The sequence below is a fragment of the Chiloscyllium plagiosum genome, unplaced genomic scaffold (genome assembly GCF_037043375.1).
Source record: "Chiloscyllium plagiosum isolate Xiang-an unplaced genomic scaffold, Cpla_swu_hap1 HiC_scaffold_52, whole genome shotgun sequence".
In the NCBI taxonomy this organism is placed as follows: domain Eukaryota; kingdom Metazoa; phylum Chordata; class Chondrichthyes; order Orectolobiformes; family Hemiscylliidae; genus Chiloscyllium; species Chiloscyllium plagiosum.
In genome coordinates this window covers 10,597,275-10,619,185 of record NW_028270190.1, presented here as the reverse complement: position 1 = coordinate 10,619,185, position 21,911 = coordinate 10,597,275, and the positions used below count along the sequence as shown (strand labels likewise).

At 41.5% G+C, this 21,911-nt stretch overlaps 1 protein-coding gene across 1 annotated transcript; it reads right to left on the bottom strand.

Annotated features, from left to right (window-relative positions):
* Positions 1 to 5,837: 5,837 nt before the first annotated feature.
* LOC148134789 (putative G protein-coupled receptor 139) lies at positions 5,838 to 16,387 on the bottom strand. Its single transcript, XM_087985323.1, has 2 exons — positions 16,321 to 16,387; positions 5,838 to 6,700 (listed from the first exon to the last, which is right to left on the bottom strand). Exons 1-2 carry the CDS (start codon positions 16,385 to 16,387, stop codon positions 5,838 to 5,840), a joined length of 930 nt encoding a protein of 309 aa, XP_087841449.1.
* Between the last annotated feature and the right edge of the window lie 5,524 nt (positions 16,388 to 21,911).

Sequence of the window (21,911 nt, the reverse complement as noted above, 5' to 3'; positions counted from 1 at the left end):
AGTGAAAAGGTTGTTTCAGTGATTCGCGTGGTCAGGGAGTATTGAAATGCTTGCCATGTCTCACGTCCATCGAGAAAAGCAAAGTTTATTCCCTTTGTCTATGTCTCTCTGGATTTGTCGTGGAGGTTTCACCAGACGCTGAAAGTAAAAAGTGATCCAGTGATATGTTAACGTTAATAATTGTTAATCTGTTACTGAAATCTTCTACTCTGACAGATATCCATCTTGTTCAGTACAAAAATGTGGTCTCTGCCTTCAGTCATCCTGGATTTGAAAGATTGATGAAAATGGGCATTCAGAGACTAACCTTTTTTTTCGAATTTCACAACACTTTTTAACTGATGAAGGGCAAATTCAGATTTCCAGTGCGCTGAAAAGTAAGACCAATTACTTTGCTCCTCTACTGCCAGGTCACCAAGGGACTGGACTATCGAGAGTGTACCAAATAGAAGTGTGATGAGGAGACATTCCTGCAACCAAGCAGTTAGTGACATGGTGATATTCTCTGCCACTGATAATGAATGAGAGAAACATAATCAATATTTTCGCGAATATGTTAGATGTAGTTTGGGGTATTAAGGATCAAAGGAAATGGGGATAAATTTGAGAAAGGAATTGAATTAGCTGATCAATCATTATGCGATTAATGTCAGGCCATGCTGGGAGAGCCAAAGATGTTATTCCTGTACCAATCTTCTAGCTTTCTTGGTACATCCAAATGAATGGTGAAGCTCAAATAAGAGCGAGTATAGTGAACCGATTGTCATAATGAACGATGAAGTGCAAAAAATACAAGTTTGCTATCAATAAACACCTCTCTGAAATGACCTGAACAATGAAAGGTGGAAAAGGCTGGCTTAATAATTACTGTCTTTCTCTCTCTCTCTCTCTCTCTCTCTCACACACACACACACACACACACACACACACACACACACACACACACACACACACACACACACACACACACACACACACACACACACACACACACACACACACACACACACACACCAAGTACAGGAGAAGCGGATGAATTTATTCCAGACTGATATCAAAGTTGCCAGCATCACAAGTGAGGCAAGCCACGAGTCTTATGGATTCAGTGGTAAGCACTTATTCGTCAGTTATACCGAATCCTTAAGGATCCGTCTTTGATTCCAACATCAGCCGACTATCTATCTGGAGTTTGCACATTCTCCCTGTGTCTGCATGGCCTTCCTCTGGGTGGGTCTGTTTCCTCTCACAGTCCAAAGGTGCGCAGATTCGGCGAATTGGCCATGCGAAATTGTCCACAATTTTCAGGGAAGAGTAAGTTACGTGTGTTAGTCAGGGCAAATATAGTGCAGGAGAATGGTTCTCAATGGGTTACTCTTTGTAAGATCTTTGTGGACATGTTTGAGCAAATGTCCTGTTTGCACGTGGTAGGGAGTCTATGGTTCTATTTTAGAGTCAGTTTAACAGCAAGATCAACCTCGTTACAAACAGATATAGTCATATCCGTTCAGTCAGCAATCTTGCAGTTTCCCGTGAGCTCAGTCAACTGAATGGATTGTTTATACTGCAGAGGGTCTCCAGCATCTATCACCACACTGATTGTTATTGCCACGAGTGTCAATTTCCAGATCTCGCCACAGACCTGAGGTGTGGTGAGCCACCAGTTAAATAGACCGCCAGCCGTTATTCGCAAATGAGAGAACAGCTGTATCGTCATCACCTACTATGGTGACAGCATTCCTTCTGACTGAAACAGATAACATTGCAATGAAATGGAACAGACATGGTTGGCATTCACGAGGAAACTCCAACCTGGCAGAGCAGCCATGACAATTCAATACACGAGAGATACTGCATTTATCTGCCATCCATATAAATCTGCGAGTGATGAAAGAGGCATTTACCAAACCCCTTCCGATCCAACAGATTCTAAGCTGATCTGAAAGTAGATCGAATTCACTCCTGATAAAAGCGAGGAAAGTGTGAGAGAGGCAAAGCAACAAAGTTTAAAGGTGCGGGTTGTCTGGTCTGCAGAACAAGCTGCACAAAGTCTTGGGGGAGATGGAGCATTAATGCATTATTACGAACAGTGTGGTTGTCTTCAACTGGAGGTAAATAGGTCGTGATCGTGTATGACTCAAATTGCTTGCACGAGTAAAGAACTGAAGGAAAATATGCCCCGGAATGGGTGTTTCAACAAATTAATACTTTCATGTTGAGAAATATTATGAACATCGAATAAATTGCAGAAATGTTGTGGTTGACATGTAAAGAGGAACCGATTCCACCAGAAGTAGGGACTGAGACGAAATAAGGATAAATAACAATGAAAAGGAAGTAGAGTTTCAGATATTTTGTGGACTAGAGAGAAGATTAAAACAGAAAGAAGTGTCACTGATGGAAAGTGAAATTCAATCAGATCAAAATGCAATGATACACAGAAAGGAAGCAAAGTCAGCGATAAAGATGAAATATTGAATGAATGTGTATCAGAGTAGAAATGTGTTTGGATGAAATGAGAGAATTAATTTGAAAATGAGAGCCCAGGAAAGACAAAAACTAGGTTGGCTTGAAGCTCTAGATCCAGTAAGTTAAAAAATAATGATCAAGATATGGAGAAAAATGCAGCAGAAATAGAAATAGGGGTATTTTTTTCTTCAAGGAACCAGCGTTTACAGGAGAAGGCAACAAAGAGTCTGAGGGCTGTAAGGGCTCCAAGGCATTGCAGTAGTTGTGACAGTTTTAAGGGATGTAGAAACTTAGAGAGGCAGGGAGACACTAAGTGACTGTTAAAGTTTACTGTGATTGCGCCTGTTGAAATGTTAGACGGATGGAGTGCTTCTGGATAGACAGATGCAGGAAGAAGAGCCTTCGTCGGCGCTGGCGAAAGTTAGAGTTTTACAGACTGTTGCATAGTTAGAGTAGATTTCACTGACATGATATATCAGAGGAGCTGGCTGAGGTGATCGTGATGAAGGAATTGTTCCAAGCGCTGGAAGATTTTACATGGATCATGCATAATGTTCTGTTTGGACTATTCCTTGAAAAATTCACCTTTTTATTTTCAGAGAAAAGACACGCTTTGGAGTCTGGAGACAGAACTGTGCAATACTGTAGCACCTGGATCAGTAAAAGACTCCTGAAGAATGCCGGGCTGTGGAACGTTATGGAAAAACTTTATGGAGTTGGAGCGATGGAAGAAAGATGCACAAAAACGGGGGATTGCAGGATTTGGAACAGGTTGCAGATATGGGATTGAATGAGGTTACAGGCACTGAGTGAAAACAGATGGGATGTGCTGGAGCAATTGGAAGACATTTCAGTTGGAGAGAAAACTGTGGGATTTAAAACGAAGTCTTGAATTTTCTATTGAATGGAGGACAATACACAGATAGGGACGTTATGAGAGATACAAATTGAGTTCTTGGTCGTTGTCTTTTCCTGAAGATGGTCAATTTCAAGTTTCCGGGGTACTTTTAAGCTGAGAGAAGACAGGTTTGAAAAGGACTTAGGAGTAAACTTTTTCTTACACAGTTGGTTTGCGGGTGGAATGACCTCAAGACGAAATGGCTAATGTGAGGACAATTACTACGTTTAAGAGACATTTGGCGTGGACTGCTTGGACTGAAAGGCTTCTTTCCATGCCTAGCGGTTCAATGATTCTATGACATCACTTGCGGCATAACGTTACCTCAAAGTCTGGGTGGACCGTGAGAATATCATTTTAACAGAGAGAAACGGAAGCTTCTCACAGATGATTCAAACGTCGATGAAGCAGTAAGGATAAGGATAATGTAAAGATTTGGAAGCATTCTGTAGATGGTGAAGCTGCAGAGTTCGTGACATTACAAGGGGACTAAGGAGAATATATATCGTGGGAAATTTACAGCTGTCGGAGTAAAGTGAGGTGGTACATAGCATTATGGTATTGAAGACATTTGTAAAGGCGAGTTGCTGGATCAGCTGGAAGAGGTAACAGAGGCATGGAGTTGTTGGTGGCTACTGAGAAAGGTGTTTCGAAGGATACCATGTGCTTTAGAATCATATGAGTTGGTACAGAAAAGGGCATTAGCATGTCTGGACGATGCAACTAAGATTGAAATTACAGCGAGGGCTTTGGATGTTAAAGGAAATATGGAAGATTGCAGCAGCTAGGGGATGTTTGATAGATGGTGAGGTGTGGAAGAAACTGGAGGGACCAACGGAAATATGAGGATGGCAGACAAAGGAGGTTTTATAGATGTGCACTGTTGCAGAGAGATTGAAACAACAGAAATGCTGCAAAAGTTTTGTTTTGATTTATTTGATTAATGTAATTGTTTGGTTGATTGATGAGAGTCTGATTGACTTTTTCAAGGAGGGGATCTTGTAGGTTTCAAGCATATGACCGAGATAGAAAGAGCCACCTGGCCAGAGGAGATGAAACATACAGTTGCATTGGTAACAGAGCAGCTGGTAGTACAGTCTAGTACGGAGCAGCCGTGGAAAATTGTCAAAATACAAACAAAAATGAGCTTATTTAATTCAGCATATGGAGAAACAGAAGCCTGGGTGCATGCAACAAGCAGACGGACAGCATTACGAATTGGGAACTGTGCGACTTCAGGAATCGGCAGCTGCAGTTTTGCTAACGATTAAAACCTTCATAAAATATGAAATGAGTGAGGACAAGGAGAATTGTATTGTAATAGTCGAATCAGTGCACTGCACAGGAATGGGTAAAGTCTTCAGGCTGACACAGGAATGGACATTCGTGACGTGGTAGATTTGAAAGCGACAATGTTGATCATCGTACGTTTGCCCTCGGCACAAGTGTGAATTGCCTGTAAATATTTCATCCTGAACCCATTTACGGGGTGGATCATGGAATGAGAAATGACCCGTCAAAACAAGCGTGCGTGTTCATCAGACCTTGTTCTGAGCTTATGACTATTCAATCTTGTTCCCTGTTCAGGAACCAACCAACTATTTCACGCCGAGCTCCTCACCTTGGTTTGTCAACATTGGACCATCACATCGCTTCACATCAAATTATCCGGACCTGACTTTTCAGACGGGAATGAAAAGCAGCAGGAGCAGAAAGAATTAGACTCACAAAATCTATTTCGCAATGAAGAAGATGTTTCGCACATTGCACAGCATTTGCCTTCATAAAAAGGCAACATCTCCAGAACGGACGTGAGGAGCCGGATATCGAACCAGTGAAGATGGATGAGAGCTTATCGATCCTACTTCATTTTCTGCACTACAGGAAACATGGTGGCTGCCCACTGCACCTGTTTACATCTGATCATCCGAAGGTCTGTTCTTGGGCCTTCTTCAGGCTTGCCATGCATGACTTGTCTTCTTAATTTAAGCTCTCCATTAATTTCAGTTCTACACAGAAACCGTTCAAAAACCATAGCTTAAGCAGGACAACTGATTAAGCATGGTGCAACATAATGATTTCGATGCAATTGATCAGCTCTGATCTCTCTGACTTACATAGTCGGCTCCAGGAGCTAAATGGTGCCATGCTCCACAGATTTCTCACATTCATTTGTTCATCCCGGCCTCCCCATATGTCGCCTTGCACCTGTAGTGCAGTTCTTTGGCGTGGTTGGATATTTGCTTCATTCCTGTCACAAGAATTGATTTTGATTGGCTCTCTACTTTATAGTATCCAACAGCCACTGTCGACGTCGTTCTATTTTGTAATTTTATGTGAAGTAATCCCACTTGTTAACATCTCTTTAGCATTTATGTCTTCCTCCAATATATCGTTTGTAAACCCTGATCCACAAACTCTCGCAGTTTTAATGTTGCTCTCATTTGTTTAGTTGGCATATTAGGTGAACATTTTATGTAAAAATAGCTTCCAATGGGTTCCTGAGCTTCTCGCGGAACCTCGGAAGAGATGCCACATAGACAATGGCGCTCGTGCAGCAATTCAAATTCCGCAGCATATATGCAACTTGTTTAAAGGTATACTCACCATCACTATCTAAAGCGTCATCAGCATCAAAGTAATATAAAATATACCACAGCCACATAAATATGAAGCTGCCAGATATGGCGAATAGTAAAACCACACACTGCCTTCTACTCTCCATCTCTCGATCACTAGAAGTATCTCCTTTATTCTGACACTTCAGTCCCTGACGGACACGACTGGCGACTATAATGTGTCTTACTGTCAGAGCATTGAGGAACAGAATTAAACCAAATGGAAGTATTGGGGTTAGAATCTTCTCAAAATTGTTAAAACCTCTCCACACAGGGTCATCATTATATGCATCGCTGTTTGAACAGTACCATGGTACATTATTAACGATCTTATAAGGTACAAATCTAAAGTAGATAGGAATATTTTTTAAACACAGCAGAGTGCCCGTTGTTGCCAAAACCACAGTTGCAGTTTTCTCAGTGCAGTATTTGGCTTTGAGTTTCTCACAACATATGGTGACATATCGATCAAAGGTGAATGCGATGGTGAACCAGACAGAACAGTCTATGACTACACGGCGCAGGGCATAGCGAACACTACACACAGGAGTGATGTCCAGGAACGATTTTGGGAAATAATCATTCTTGATTTTACTCAGTATAATCTCAATAATAACGACCAAAAGATCCACTGATGCCATAGCCAGGAGATAGCGAGTGGTGCAGGTCGAGATTCCACATCTTCCCCGAGCCAGAATTGCAATTGTCACTAAATTGACTGGAAGAGAGAGAACGATAGAGAATATAAAAATATTTGGAAAAAACAAACAGTCATCATTTTGAGACTTTGAAGTAAGGGTTAAAGCTAATCAACACAAATGTGTGGAACATTGTGAGAACAACAATAATCGCAATTAACACACTTGTGACACACACTGTTCTTTCAGGTGAACGCAAATGCGGACATGACCATGAAGCAAACTGTTTAAACAGGAAATAATGCAGGTAAGACTTTGATAGAAAAACAACATCGCGAGTGGATCGTTAATGTCCCACTGGATTCAGAACAATTCCCGTATATGTTATGGCCATTATTAAAATTGTGCCGGGGATCCAAGATGGCGGCGACCCAGCAAGTCTGAGGGCCTGTGCCCGAAACGTCGAATCTCCTGTTCCCTGGATGCTGCCTGACCTGCTGTGCTGTTCCAGCAATAAAGTTTCAACTTTGATCTCCAGCATCTGCAGACCTCACTTTCTCCTCTATAGTGCTCCTCCCAAGACTTGGGTAAAGTGGGTCACCCACCCCCACCACACTCACCAAATCATTTAAAATAGCTGTTTAATTTAATTAGTTGTTTAGTATTAAATTTAAACAATCTAATTTTCAGTAAAAATGACGAAAGGGAAGGGAGCCCGCAGCTCTCAGCACGTAGGAACCCCTCCACACCCTCTCCAGCTGCAGCAGAGGCGATTCCAGCCGCCCCCGGGGGAATTACCTACGGTGGCGAGCCTTCTGGAAATCATCTCTAAACTGAATGCGAAGATCAACACTTTTGTTGAAGAGTCCCAAAGCCGATGGGGCTCACTCTCGGCCGTGCTGCAAAATCACGACCGAGACATTAAAGAGTCGGACGGGCGGAGCTAAAGGCTGCGACCTCCGAAACTACAGCGCCATCGGCCGTGGTTCGGGTTCGGACTCTCGAACAGCGAGTCCGGACCTAAGAGAATCACACTGACGACCTCGATAATCGAGGTCGCCGAAAAAATATTCGTTTGCTGGGCCTTCCCAAACGGGAAGAGGAAGGCCAGCGTACAGCGATTCTCGAGCAGTGGCTGCCACAGCTTTTAAATCTGGAGCCTGGATCAGGCCAGGTCAGGGTAGAATGGGCCTACCAGGTCGCCATATGTGGGCCCGGCTCGAACCAGCGTCCCCGCCCGGTCCTGTTCAGGCTGCAGAGCTATAGGGAGAGGCAGATACTCCCAGAAGCCTCTAGAAATTTTGGAAAATATTCCCAAGCCATGATCTATAAAGGATCCAAGATCATGTTATTCCAGGACTTTTCCCCAGCTCTGGTCCAAAATAGAAAGGCATTCGATGAGGCGAAGAAGTGTTTAAGGATCTTAAATATTCAGGATTCCTTAGGCTCCCAGCGATGCTACGCTTTAACCATGAAGGATCCGTGTATAACTTCGGATCGCCAGAAAAGGCTAAGGAATTTTTGGACTCTCTTAGATAAATTGTAAGAGATAATGGATGCTGGTTTGCCTTTACCCCACTCCGGTTTATATCCCCCAGCCTTTTTTCTTTTTTCTTGCGTTACTGTTTAATATTATCTTGGGGGGCGGGGAGAGGGATTTATTTATTTGTTGTCTATTTAACGATTTTCTCCCACCTTTCGGGTTGTTTTTTATTATTCTATGTATGTATGAGGGTATGCATATATATGTGTGTTAATATATATATAATCTAATATATATAAATTAGATTAGATCAGATTACATTACAGTGTGGAAACAGGCCCTTCGGCCCAACAAGTCCACACCGACCCGCCGAAGCGAAACCCACCCATACCCCTACATTTACCCCTTACCTAACACTACGGGCAATTTAGCATGGCCAATTCACCTGACCCTGCACATCTTTTGGACTGTGGGAGGAAACCGGAGCACCCGGAGGAAACCCACGCAGACACGGGGAGAACGTGCAAACTCCACACAGTCAGTCGCCTGAGGCGGGAAATGAACCCGGGTCTCAGGCGCTGTGAGGCAGCAGTGCTAACCACTGTGCCACCGTGCCGCCCACTTATATATATATAAGCCGGGGGGTTTAGTTAATGTTGGTGGGGGAGGTGGTTACCTTATTCTATTTTACCTCTAGAAGCGGGGTTGTTTTCCCTTGTTATTTTGTATTCTTATGTTTCATTATTATTTGTTGAGGTTGTAATTTTATACTTATATAGGTTTATACATGGTATTAACATTACCAAATATTTCCAGGTGTTGGTGTGGTTGGGGTGGGGTTGGGAGTAGGGTGCTCACTGTAACTCGAGCTTTGTATTATATCTGAATTCTCCTCATCCTATTGAGGAGCGGCTGGGTCAAGGGTGGGGCATTGGTTGGGAGAGGATACGATGGATCTTTGGAAAGGAAGTGACACCCCCTGGGAACAAGGGGGAAAATCTACATTTAAATACGTTTTATATTTTTTTATTATTTAGAAATAGATTTTTATTATACTGTTGTGAGTGTATTAGAGAGCCTTTATTTTTGTGAATTGTATATGCTCTATGCTCGGGATGTTCTGGATAGGGATTCCCCTCCCGAGGGGTCTCGGATTTGCCTGGATGATTATGGTTGATCAGTTGGTTAAGTGGTGCACCTGGAATGTCAAGGGGAGTAATTCGCCAGTCAAAAGGAAGAAAATATTATCAAATCGTAAGAAAGAAAGAGTTGATAAAGCTCTCCTACAGGAGACACACCTGTTGGATAAAGAACACTTGAAATTACGACAGGGTGGATTTGATCAGTCCTTTTTTTCTTCTTTTAGGTCAAAACGTTGGGGAGTTGTTATTCTTGTTCGGAAGAATTTCCCTTTCAAAATCCTAAATCAGATAAAAGACGAATCTAGACGATATATTTTGATTAAAGCCCTTATAAATGGAGAGGAATATGGGATTTTAAATTTGTACTGCCCACCCCCCACCCCAGCGGCACAACCCTTTAAACTTATAACGGAAGCCTTCTCAAAATTGATGGATCTTGGTGCCCGTCATAAAATTATAGGGGGAGACTTTAATTGTATTATGGATCCGGAAATAGATAGGATTCCCAAGAGTACTGCAGGAGTATCTCCCAGAGCTAGACAAATGGTGGATCTGAACAAAGAATTAGGATTAGTAGATGTATGGAGATGTCTTCATCCACAGGGCAGAGATTTTTCTTTTTACTCCAATCCACATAAATGTCATACCAGAACTGATATGTTTTTTGCCCCCTCGATTTTTTTAAATTCCATATCATCCTAGCAAATAGGTAGTATTGCAATTTCCGACCATGCTGCTGTATATATGGAAGCCAAGGCGAGGAACAACGGAACATTTTGGTATGTCTCGCAACCTCTCAATGATGTGGGAGACCATCAAAGCTTACGTGCGAGGTTTGATCATCTCCTACTCAGCGACCCAGAAAAAATTAAAGGGAGAACAACAGCGTTTGCTCGAAGCTCGCTGAAAAGCAGCTGAAACAGCATACACTAGTAGACCTTCTATTATTAAATTGCAAAGGGTAACGGCCCTTAGCACAGCTGTAAACACTACGCGTACCCAAACGGCTAAGAGGGAAACTTTATTTGCAAAACAAAGTTTATATGAATTTGGCGACAAACCGGGTAGAGACTTAGCATTTCTTGCAAAGAAAAAAAAGACCCTCAAACTATCACGTCTATCAAGTAAAGTACGGACATTTTGACTCATGATCATAAAAAGATTAACGCAATCTTTATAAAATTTTATTCTGATTTATATAAATCGCAGGATTGTGAAGACAGGACGAGGAGGATGCAATAAGTTTTTAAAAATTTGACTTTTCCTGGCCTAACTCTGGAACAGGTATCGGTCTTAAATGCTCCCCTAACAGTCCAAGAAATACTTGGCGCAATCAGGCAAATTCAGAGCGGTAAGGCACCTGGCCGAGAATTTCAAGCTGAATTCTATAAAGAATTTAAAGAAATATTGGCTGGTCCACTTATGGACATGTATAACTATGCATATAGTCAGGGCTGTCTCCCGCCTTCGCTGAAAGAGGCAAATATCTCTCTTAACCTAAAAAAAGAAAGGATCCAGAAGATTGTACGTCATACAGACCAATATCCTTGCTAAATGTAGATTTTAATATCCTTTCTAAAACGTTAGCATTGAGAATAGAAAGGGTACTGCCACATATCATAAAGGAGGATCAGAAGGGTTTTATTAGGGGCCGTAGATCATCCAATAATATTAGAAGGGTTTTGAATATGATTCAAGCCTGCCATCAGGAAAAGATACCAGGATTAGTAGTTTCATTAGACGCGGAAAAGGCATTCAATAGGGTTGAATGGTCATATTTGTTTTACACATTGGAAAAGGTTGGCGTTGGAAAGGTGTTTACCAAATGGGTCTCAACATTGTATAGTGATCCCCAAGCTGTTGTGGTTACCAATAGATTAGGTTCGGATAGCTTCAGTGTGGGTATGGGCTGCCGTCAGGGATGTCCTCTCTCGCCAATGTTATTTACGCTCATAATTGAACCACTAGGAGAAGCTATATGGGCTGATCCAATATAACGGCCCCGAGGAATAGTACAGGTAAACATAAAATTACCCTTTATGCAGATTATGTTCTTCTATTCCTCAGTAATCCTCTGATGTCCGTACCTCGCTTAATCCAAGTTATTAATACATTGAGCGCATTCTTAGGCTATACCATTAATTTCTCAAAAATCGGAGGCTATGCCAATGGGTGGCCTTGTTATGATACCCAACTTAGTGGACGGATCCCATTTTCCCTTTCGTTGGTACCTGGAGGGTTTCTTATATTTAGGCATTTTTATTACCCCAGTATTTGGTCAGTTATACAAGGCTAACTGTGCATTTACTAGAAAGGATAAGGCAGGACTTCCAGCGATGGGGAGACCTTCCAATTTCCTTGCTGGGTCGAATAGCACTAAATAAAATGAATGTCCTGCCCTGTTTCCTATACCTTATGAGAATGCTTCCGGTGATGCTGCCGAGGCTGGCACTACGTAAATTATATGGCTGTTTGATTCCTTTATCTGGAATCATAGACAGGCCCTCATTAAGCTGAAGAAGCTACAGCTTCCACAGGCAAGGGGAGGATTGGACTTCCCATATTTTAGGAAATATCAGTTAAATTCCCTATTAAGTTTCATAGCTGATTGGGTCTTGTCTGATCCACAATCAATCTGGCTGGACATCGAGGCTTCTCAAGTAAAATACCCACTTATTAACCTTTTATTTTCAGACAAGAGGAAAATCATGACGGATCACTGTAAAAACCCTATAATACTAAACACAATTAAAGCTTGGAATATAATGCGACAAAATGAGGGCAACTCACATAAAACATCCCCTTATGCGCCGTTAGTGGGAGCATGGGGATTCTAACTGGGGTTTACAGATGCCACTTTTAAACTCTGGAGATCCAGGGGTATCTCATGTCTAAGGAACCTATTTAAAGATGGGTTCCTGATGTCTTTTGAACAGCTGCGTCAGAAATTCGGATTACCTAATGGAGACCTCTATCGATACTTCCAAATTCTAGACTATATACAGAAGAAGACTACGTTATTAGATAGTCTTTGTAAATCAGCTCGAGAATGTAGAGTACTACGAACAAAGGGGGTATCCTCGATCAGTACTATTTGTCATTTACTACATGATGAAATATCAGGAGATATGGACAATCTGCCTAAAACACGGGAACAGGAATTGGAACGAAAAATCTCTATAGAACGTGGAATGACATTTGGGAAAACGCCAGAAGAATCACCATCTGCAACAGAACTCAGGCTATCCAGCTGAATATACTTTATAGGGCCCATATAGCACCGGAACGATTGGGAAAATTTAAGGCAGGAGCATCTCCAATGTGTCCGAAATGTAAAATAGAGGTAGGCACTCTTGTACATTGCCTATGGACCTGTCATAAGATCCGTAGATACTGGACTAAAGTAGCAGGTACCCTGACAGAAATTTTAGGAACGGAAATTAAAGTGGACCTGTATCTCTCCTTTTGGGCTTTTCGAAATTTCCCTCCCTGGGCATGCACGGGAAGAGACTATTTTCTATTCTCTCTTTCTGTGCAAGGAAAAAATATTTTGGTAAACTGGGTGGCTGAGGGCACTCCCGGACTTTCAAATTGGCACAGATTAATTATGGAATGCATTCCTCTTGACGTCCTTACAAATATGGTGCACCGAAAGACCGAATTATTTTATAAAATATGGCAGCCCTTCTTGAATTATATGAATACAGATATTTCGGCTATCCTAACAAGAGAATTTATTTAATTGAGATTACGAACCTGGCTGGTCCGGGGCCCCTTAGGAGAGGAATCCCGCACGAATAAGGGTTTTGTTACATTTGATGTTAACACATTCCGAGCATGTATCTCACTAACCAATTTCTATGTTATCCGCTGTTTTTTTTTCTCTTTCTCTTATTTGAATAATGTAAGAGACTTAAATATACATTCTGGTTAGTTGTAGGTAAGATTAGTCGTTAGTTGAGTTTTGATTTTTTTTCGTTCTCAGTATTTTTCTTTTGTTAAATTTTGGTTATTATATTTTAAGATTTAATTGTATATCAATGTTTTGTTTATTTTTGTAAACTTGTAAAAATGTTAAATTTCTAATAAAAATATCTATTTAAAAAATCGTGCCAATTCCTAGAAATAGACAGCATTCTTCGATAAGAACATTCCCTCAAATGTTTATACCCATTACACGTTAAACATTCCATATGATTTGCCATTCAGGGCATAAATCTCTGAAGGATTCCAATTTAAAAAATGTTTGCTGACACAATGGAAAGATAATGAAAATGTATTGGACAACTTCTGCTGGATAACAAAGAGAACTGTGCTTGGACCAACAAAAGTAATTACATACTTATGTGACGCTCAGTACACAGTATATAGTAAGGGGTTCAACTCGAAAGTAATCTGGATAAACTGTTGAAGGTGTCTCTTATAATTGCAAGAGTCTGACATTACATCGAACATAGGACATAGAACAGTAGAGCACAATACCGACCATTACGCCCTCGAAGTTGTGCCAACCTTTTATCGTGCTCTAAGATCAAACTAACCTATATACCTACATTTCACTCTAATCAATGTATTGACCCAAGAACCCTTAAATACCCCTCATGTATCTGATATTACCACCGCTACTCTCAGTGTATTCCACACACCAACCACTATCTGAAACCCCGCTGAAACCTTCCGCCATCACCTTCAAATTGGCGCCGTCGTGATAGCTATTTCACTGGATCACTTCCTCTCTTCGTCATGTACACATCGATCAAGTCATCCCTCAAACGTCTTCGCTACAGTGAGAAAAGCCCCAGTGCACCTAACTATCTTCACAAGACATGTCTTCCGGTCTAAGCAGCATCCTGGTAAATCTCCTGTGTATAATTTCTAACGCTTCCACATCCTTCCTATAATAAGGCGGTGAGAATTGAATGCAATATTCCAAATGGAGTCTCACCAGGGCTTTATAGAACTGCATCCAAATGTCGCGATTCTTGAACTCAATCCACCGCTAATGAAAGGTATTATTAACAAATCTATTAACTTGAATGGCGACTTTGAAACGAAGGAGTTAGTCCAATTTGGAAACATTATATGTGCATCATTCAGAGAATAAAACGATGAAGTACAACGCAGTGAAATCTCTTCAAATTGTTTAGGCATTTGTGAGCTCGGCCTGTCCAGCATATGTGATCTTTGGAAATACTAGCATACACAAGAGTAGGTACTAAAAACGGGCTTTCCGAAACAGTTCAAAACGGAATATCATTTGCTCTAAGGCTGTGTAACTATCACTTGAAGTAGGAGGAATGAAAGCATTTTGTCACAAGAAAAATGAAACGAAAAGTGTCTGAATGTTGTAAAGAAAAACCAACAGCAGTTATTTCTGGAAAAGCCCAGGCGGTCTGGCTACATTTGTAGAGGGAGATCAGAGTTAACCTTTCACATTCAGTTACCCTTCATCAGAATTGAGGAGTGCAGATGTTGATCATGAAGCACACTGAATGGCAGGATATGTTGGTAAGGTTGGAAGAGCAGGAATGGAGTTGGAGCTCAGTGAAGCATGAAGACAGTCAGAGCCCTGTTCATTCAAACACCATGATTTATGTTCTGAAAACCGTCACATCAATTTTCGACATGAAGAATCATGCATAATTTATTCTGTAATAAGTGGTATCATTCGTGGCTTAATGGTTTACAGGTCTTTGAACAGGAAATTAGGTCACACAGCATCACGACCAAAATGTGACTGTGCTCAGTGTCCGTACAATGTGGTGCACCAAATCGATGCGAACAAATACCGAAGGATTGTCCACTAAACATACAGTCACTGGGATCAAGGATCACAAACCATTCAGGCACACAGCTTGAGAGTTAATGATCCTCAAATTAAAGTGGTGTGGTAAACTGGCGCACTATCATTTGTGAGGCCTGCTGTTCTGATGCAGCTGATGATAATGCTTAAAAACGTCGGTCCTTAGAGCCAGAACTGTCTGGGTCGATCACAGGTTTCATTTTTCATTTTCGGTTTTACTGTCGAATCAGTCAGCGGGTGTACTCACAATAGGCTGGCAATGCACGTTCAACAATATAACACAACGGACCCTTCCTCAACAACAACAACAACAAAATACGCTGTGCAAGTACCCTTTTCTTGAAATGAACACAATGTAACTGTTAGGGGAAATTCTCAACTCATATACAATGCAATGTCCCATTCAATGCCCAATGATCTTTGTCGCGTCAAATTCTACAGATATTACAGACACCTTCACCAATTTTTACAGAATTCTTCGGATTTGAATCATTTCCTACAGACTGTGAACTAAGCATCGAGTAAGTATATTATCACCATCGTGGAAACAAACACGACAACCTCAGTGAAGACTCAATGCCGCTTACATGCTGAAGCGTTTTGTTCATCTGATGTGTTCACAAAAGAGTACCATTTTGTAAACGTTACTCAAAAACCCAATGCTATTTTCCACTGTCACCCACTGAAGCCCTGAAATGGGCTGCAATTAAATGAGTAAACGCTCCTTCTCCTTCTATTTTTAACAGTGTCGAATGTGTAGTCTCAGCAAATATCAATTCTGCTGTTAAGAACCTCGTCTCACTGCCTGGCCATGATTTTGTTTGAATGATCCTGTTTGTCTCCTTATATGTACTTTCTAAATCTCAAGAAAACAAATAATGGAACAGCCATCTGCTTACTTAAATTCTCCAGATTTTGAACTTTTTTTTCATTTTTATGATTTTTGTCGCATGAATCTGTTCGAAATATATTTCTCAGCCATCAGGAACTCAAAGACACAATCAAAAGTTTTGCTCAGTGCAATCACTGTACGCTTCCTCGTCGTCCTTGCAATAATATTTGCTTATTTTATTTGATTGACTGCTGATAGGTTAAGCATTGCAACCGTAACTTTGGAGAGCTTGCAACAGTTGAAGCAACAGAAAATAAGCACAGAAATAGCCCAGGGACATCTGAAATGAAACGATGTTTCAAGAAACGTTATTATTCATAGGGTAATGCTACAGACTACGTTATACACAATTGACAGGATGGAAGTTCATTACAACATACCGGGAAAACCAATTGCGCCTAGAACAACGTAGAAAATTTTCCTCACTGTTTGAATTGGAAGATGCATGTTCAGTTTGATGGACTTGTCCCTTTCATCTGCAGACAATCCCGCTAACTTTGATTCTGAGATGGGCGATTTGCAAGGCCTTAAGTTTATACCCGTTTGCAGCTCCGCAGGGATATTAGTGTTGCAATGTTCAAGTGTTGTTTGTCTTGAAAACCTGGTTAAAAAAAGCAGATGACAGCAGATGAGATAATTCCCTCGATGTTGGAATATGTTTACTGTGAGGAGTAAATTCCAGGAAAAAAATAAACCCTTCACGAATGGATAACATTGGTTCCAGAATGTAACTAACCAGAAATGGCAGTGATGTTAAAAAATGCTAATGTCCCTTTGCACACTTGCATTTCGAAGTCGGAACAACGTATTGTATCAGTGATAATCCTCACACAATGACAATTGAATGAGTGAATTACTACCATCAGATAGACGCGCGAGGCTCTTTATTGAATTCAGCAGCGTCACGGCTCTCTTTAGCTGTCGAGAGTCAATTGAATATTTCAGAAAGTCACAGTCAGCAGGAAAGAATGCACGGTCTTATTCAGACTTGTGTTTGGTAACTCAACCAAACTCTCCCCCGCGAACCCTACCACACCCCCCCCCCCCCCTCACCTTTCCAACATGAGCTTGCTCCCTTCTCTTTACGTTTACGGCTCACTTCAAAGTGATTCTATATAGCTTCGCCTGAAAATTACCTGGAAATTCATTCTGAATTCTCAGCATGTGCTTCCACAATATCAGCTTTCCATCATATCGCTGTTGACTCTTGCTAATCTTTGCAAGACCTCTGCCTTCAAAAATTGAAAGGAAGAACTTAACCAGAGTCGGAAAATCCAGAATCTGTGTGGGTAAATTGAACGCCTCGCAGAGGACATTACACGCTGATCAGAGGTATTCACAGACTTCTACCAGCAGCCAGTTTGTGGCAAAGATAACAAATCAGGAGACAGGAAAAGCATACATGGAAAAAACATATCACAATAATCATAGGTAGCTTGAACGTGCAGGTGGAGCACAAAAATCAGTTTGCTCGCCAATCTAAAGATAATGTATTTGTGGAGAAAATATGTGTCTACGCCTGGAAAAATGTTTGGTAGAAACTGCAGAAAAGACGGAAATCATGATTTGGCATGAGAAATATCAAATTAGGAATACAGCTAAAGGAGCACAGATTGTGTAAGGCCATAAGATGATCGAATTCAGTCTGAGACAGGGAAAGGTCTCAGATATAACAGTATTACATTTGAGTGAACACATCTTCGAATACATCACTGAGAAGACAATCGTAGTTGTTTGGAAGTGAAGCTCTGCAGAAAAGAAAGGGAGAGATGAGCTGTATTGGTATGCAATTGTGTAATAAGTTTGGATAAACTAATCCGAAGGAAGAAGAAACAAACTAAGGGCAGGACAAGTCAATCATATCACACAAAGGAAGTCAAGGGCAGTAATAACAAATGAAGAAGTACACGTAGTGCTATTGATTAGTAGGAAGTTAGGCAATTGTGAAGCTTTCAAAACCAGGAGAGAGTAACGGAATAGCAAAACAGTCGGAATAACATGATAAGTGAGCAAATGCTGCTTACTAGTGGAAAAGAGAATTCCAAGAATATTAGATACCTGAAAGGAAAGATACAGAGTGATGAGAGTGAGCTACTAGCAATTGAGGCTGAGCACATCATCATGGGGCAAAAGAAACAGCAGGGGAAATGAACAGGCATATTGAATTAGTTTTCATGGTGGAAGACTCCAGCAGCAAGAGACTAAGAGAGCTGGCCTGTGTGCAGGTTATCACTAAAGAGAAAGTTCTTGTCAGCTAAAATGTCTGAACGAGAATAAATTCCCATAACTGGACGGATTGAATTGCAGAGTTCTATACAAGACAGCTAATGAAGTTGCTGAGGCATTGCTGGCGAAGTATTAGGAGTCGGTGGAGTGGAGGAGAGTGCGAGATGATTTGAAAATGACGAATGTAACAGCCTTGTTTATGAAGGAACGTAACTAGAAGGCAGAAACTGATGTGGGATAGCATGACCTTGAGTTGCGAACGTTTTGGAGCCTCTTCTTAAGAATAAGATGGGGAGAACTTGAAAGAGCCGAGTGAAATGTCGCTTAGATGTTAATTGGATGATTGGCTGAAGTTCCAACAACACATAAAAATTTCGAATTAGGTCTCCATGATTGCCAACACTTCCAGGAAAAGTCATTCCCACCACGATCGATTGTACAATTTCGACAAGTTGTACCAAATTCAAGGTACACTGCAGAAAGTCATCACGGTTCCTCAGCCTGCATATTCTAAAATGAAAGCTAAAATGCTCTCCAGGGACAGCGACTCTGTTACTTGAAAATATCACGAATACGAATTCTCCACCTTACTCAAAATTTTTACTTTTAATTATTATGTCGCTCCTTCACTTTTGCTGCGGCAACATCCGGGAAGATTTCCCGTGAGAACAATGTGGTTTTCTGTACTCCACTTGTATTGCCAATTTTATAAAGACTACTCTCACCATTACATATTGCAAGCAACTCGCGACAGGCATTAATCCTGGGCCCACCACTGACGTAATATCACACTCACCATTTAACTACCATGAGTATTGAGGAAGAACTGGAGGTTTTTTAATGTCTAGGGTGCTTATTTAGACTGTGATTGATAACAGCGAAGGGCTGTTGTGTTGGTGAGGGCATGTTGACATTTGGCAGTTCATGAATGTTGGGTGATAACGTTTGGATTTGGCAATGCTGTGTTGCGCTGAACGTGCTTGGGGACGTCGAGATTGGTCATCGTAGGGCTCTTAAAGTTTGAAGCCTAATGATCTCAGTACATAATTTGTGCACATAAGTAAACTACCTGAACTTTGAAAAATAAAGTAACTTAAACTTTAAAGACTCAATCATTTGACGGTTATGTTCTCAAACCTGGGACAAAACTTCACATATGCAAGCATTCTCTTTGGGTGCTGTATGTCAGCTGCTGTGGTGCCCTGGTGCACCGCTTTGTCCTATGCACTGACAGTTCACCTGCGAAAACATAGTAACTTGTGATTGAGTATGCGCCTCTGCCAAGTATTGCTCAATAACGAATATTCAATAGAACAGAACGCCTACTCTATAGAAGCAATTTATTCAGCCCAAGAAGCCCACATCGATCCTCCGAAGAGCAACCCACCACAACTATTCCGCTAGTATTTCACTTACATTTCCCAAAGTTAATCCAGTTAATCGACATATCCATGAAGACTAACGACAGTTAAATCATTGAAATCTAGACAACCGGAACAACTTTGGAGTGAAGCAGGAAACCGGATGAATCACCAGAAATTCTCAACGACACAGCGGAATGTGCGTGACATTTGTGGTGTGTCAGATAATTCACAGAAATCTGAGTGACAAAGTACACATGCACTTGGAAAGATTGGGTTTGATTAGAATCAGTTTGCATGTCTTTATCCATGGGAGATCATGTGTCCCAAATATGTAAGAGTTCCTTGTTGAAGTGTCTCTGAAGATCCACAGTGGCTCGGCGGGAGTTATAATCTAGGAATATTTATAAGGCATCTGATATGATTCCACGTACTAGGACGTTATGTAATGTTAGTTTGCATGGAAATCATGTAGAGCTAGAAAATTGGACAAACAATTAGCTGAATGGAACATAGCAGAGGGTGATCGTGGAAGGATGCTTGGCAGACTGGAGGCCCGTGGCTCGTGGATTATCTCAATCGTCGGTGCTGGGACCATTGCTGTTTGTTCTGTAAATCGGTGATTTGGATGAAGATGTGCAAGTCACTGAGTTTGCTGATGACACTTAAAGAAGCAATACCGCGAATGGTAAGGAAGGTTGTCCTAAATTGCAGCAAGACCTTCATCACTTGTGAGTCGGGAAATGCCAAATGTAGTTTACTATGTGTGAGGTCTTGCATTTTTGAAAACACACAATAATGTAAACATTTCATGGTGAATGGATGACCATAACGATTGTAGTGGAATAGAGGGACCTTGGAGTTCAGGTGCAGAGTTGTCTGAAAGTGGCTTCACAGGTATCCAGCGAAGTGAAGAAGGATTTTGGAACACTGGCTTCCATTCGTCAAGACATTGAGACAGACGTTGAGAAGTTTAGTTAATTTGTGCAGGGCGTTGGTGCGGGTTCACTTCGCGTATTGTGTTCAGTTGTGCTCACCTTGCTAGAGGAAGCATGTTATTAATACAGAAGAAACGTCGAAGTTGCCAGGACTCAACTGTCTGAATTGTAACGGGAGGTTGGACAAGGTGCACTTTTTTTCTTTCGTCCATTGGAGACTCACGGGGGCTTTATCCAAGTGTGTGCGGCACGGTGGCACAGTGGTCAGCAGTGCTGCCTCACAGCGCCAGAGACCAGGCTTCACTTCCCGCCTCGGGCAACTGTCTGTGTGGAGTTTCCACATTCTCCCCGTGTCTGCGTGGGTTTCCTCCGCGTGCTTCAGTGTCCTCGCACATTTCAAAGATTGGCCATGCTAAAATGCCTGTAGTGTTAGGTGACAGGGTCAATGTAGGGAAATGGGCCTGGGCAGGTTGCTCTTCGGAGGGTCGGTGTGGACTTGTTGGGCCGAACGGCCGGTTTCCACACTGTAAAGAATGTAAATGTATAAGATCATGAGAAGCATGGAGAGGATGAATACACTCAGCTACCCCCCTCGCCCATGATGGTAGACACAAAGACAAAAGAGCAACAGATTTAGTTTAAAGTGGAAAAATATAAAGAGAACCTGTGGGGCAACTTCTTTTTCCAGTGCATCTTCAAAGTCCTGCGAGCAGAAGTTGTTGAGCTGATATCATTTAAAACACTTAAAAGTCATTTGGACAAATACAATGGTGTGAAAGGTTAAGAACAATATCGAAAAAGTGAGGGAAATTCGGATGATCGTCGTTGGACATTTTGGTCAGGATGGATCAGTTTGTGTCGATGTGCCTAACTCTCTGATGTAGTATCCTTTGATTCTATTAAAGTATGCAGGTTTTGACAACCTTATGAAATCAAGTAAAGTAATCTGCCGCTCCAGTCGAGATTCACAATCGCTTCCCACTCCTACCTCACAGAATTATTTTGGCTCTTTGTTTCAACTCCTTATGAGTCCACCCGAGATTCACAGGTATTCCTGCGAATTTTCCTTGTCGTTTGAACACAGTACCCGCCACCAATTCTTTTTGATGCTGACTTTCCATTTCACAAATTGGTGGGAATCGAAAAGGCATCTGGCAGCTGTTCATGCATTTGAGTTGATTTTATTTCTCTAAACGGGTTTCCAACCACACAGTGAGCACCCAATCATCATACTTTTACATTGTTCAGACGTCTGAAGGCCAGTCTCACCCTTGACACTGATATCGGGTTTCAAACCCAACACAACAAGGCGCAGCATGCGGATGGGTATCCACAGAATTTCAGATGCAACGGCTTTCAGAGGAGAGTTAAAGGTGTCCTTGTTTTCCCTTCTCTTATGAAGTTTCAAGATATAAACTTCTGATGTTTGAGGACTTGGCTTAACAA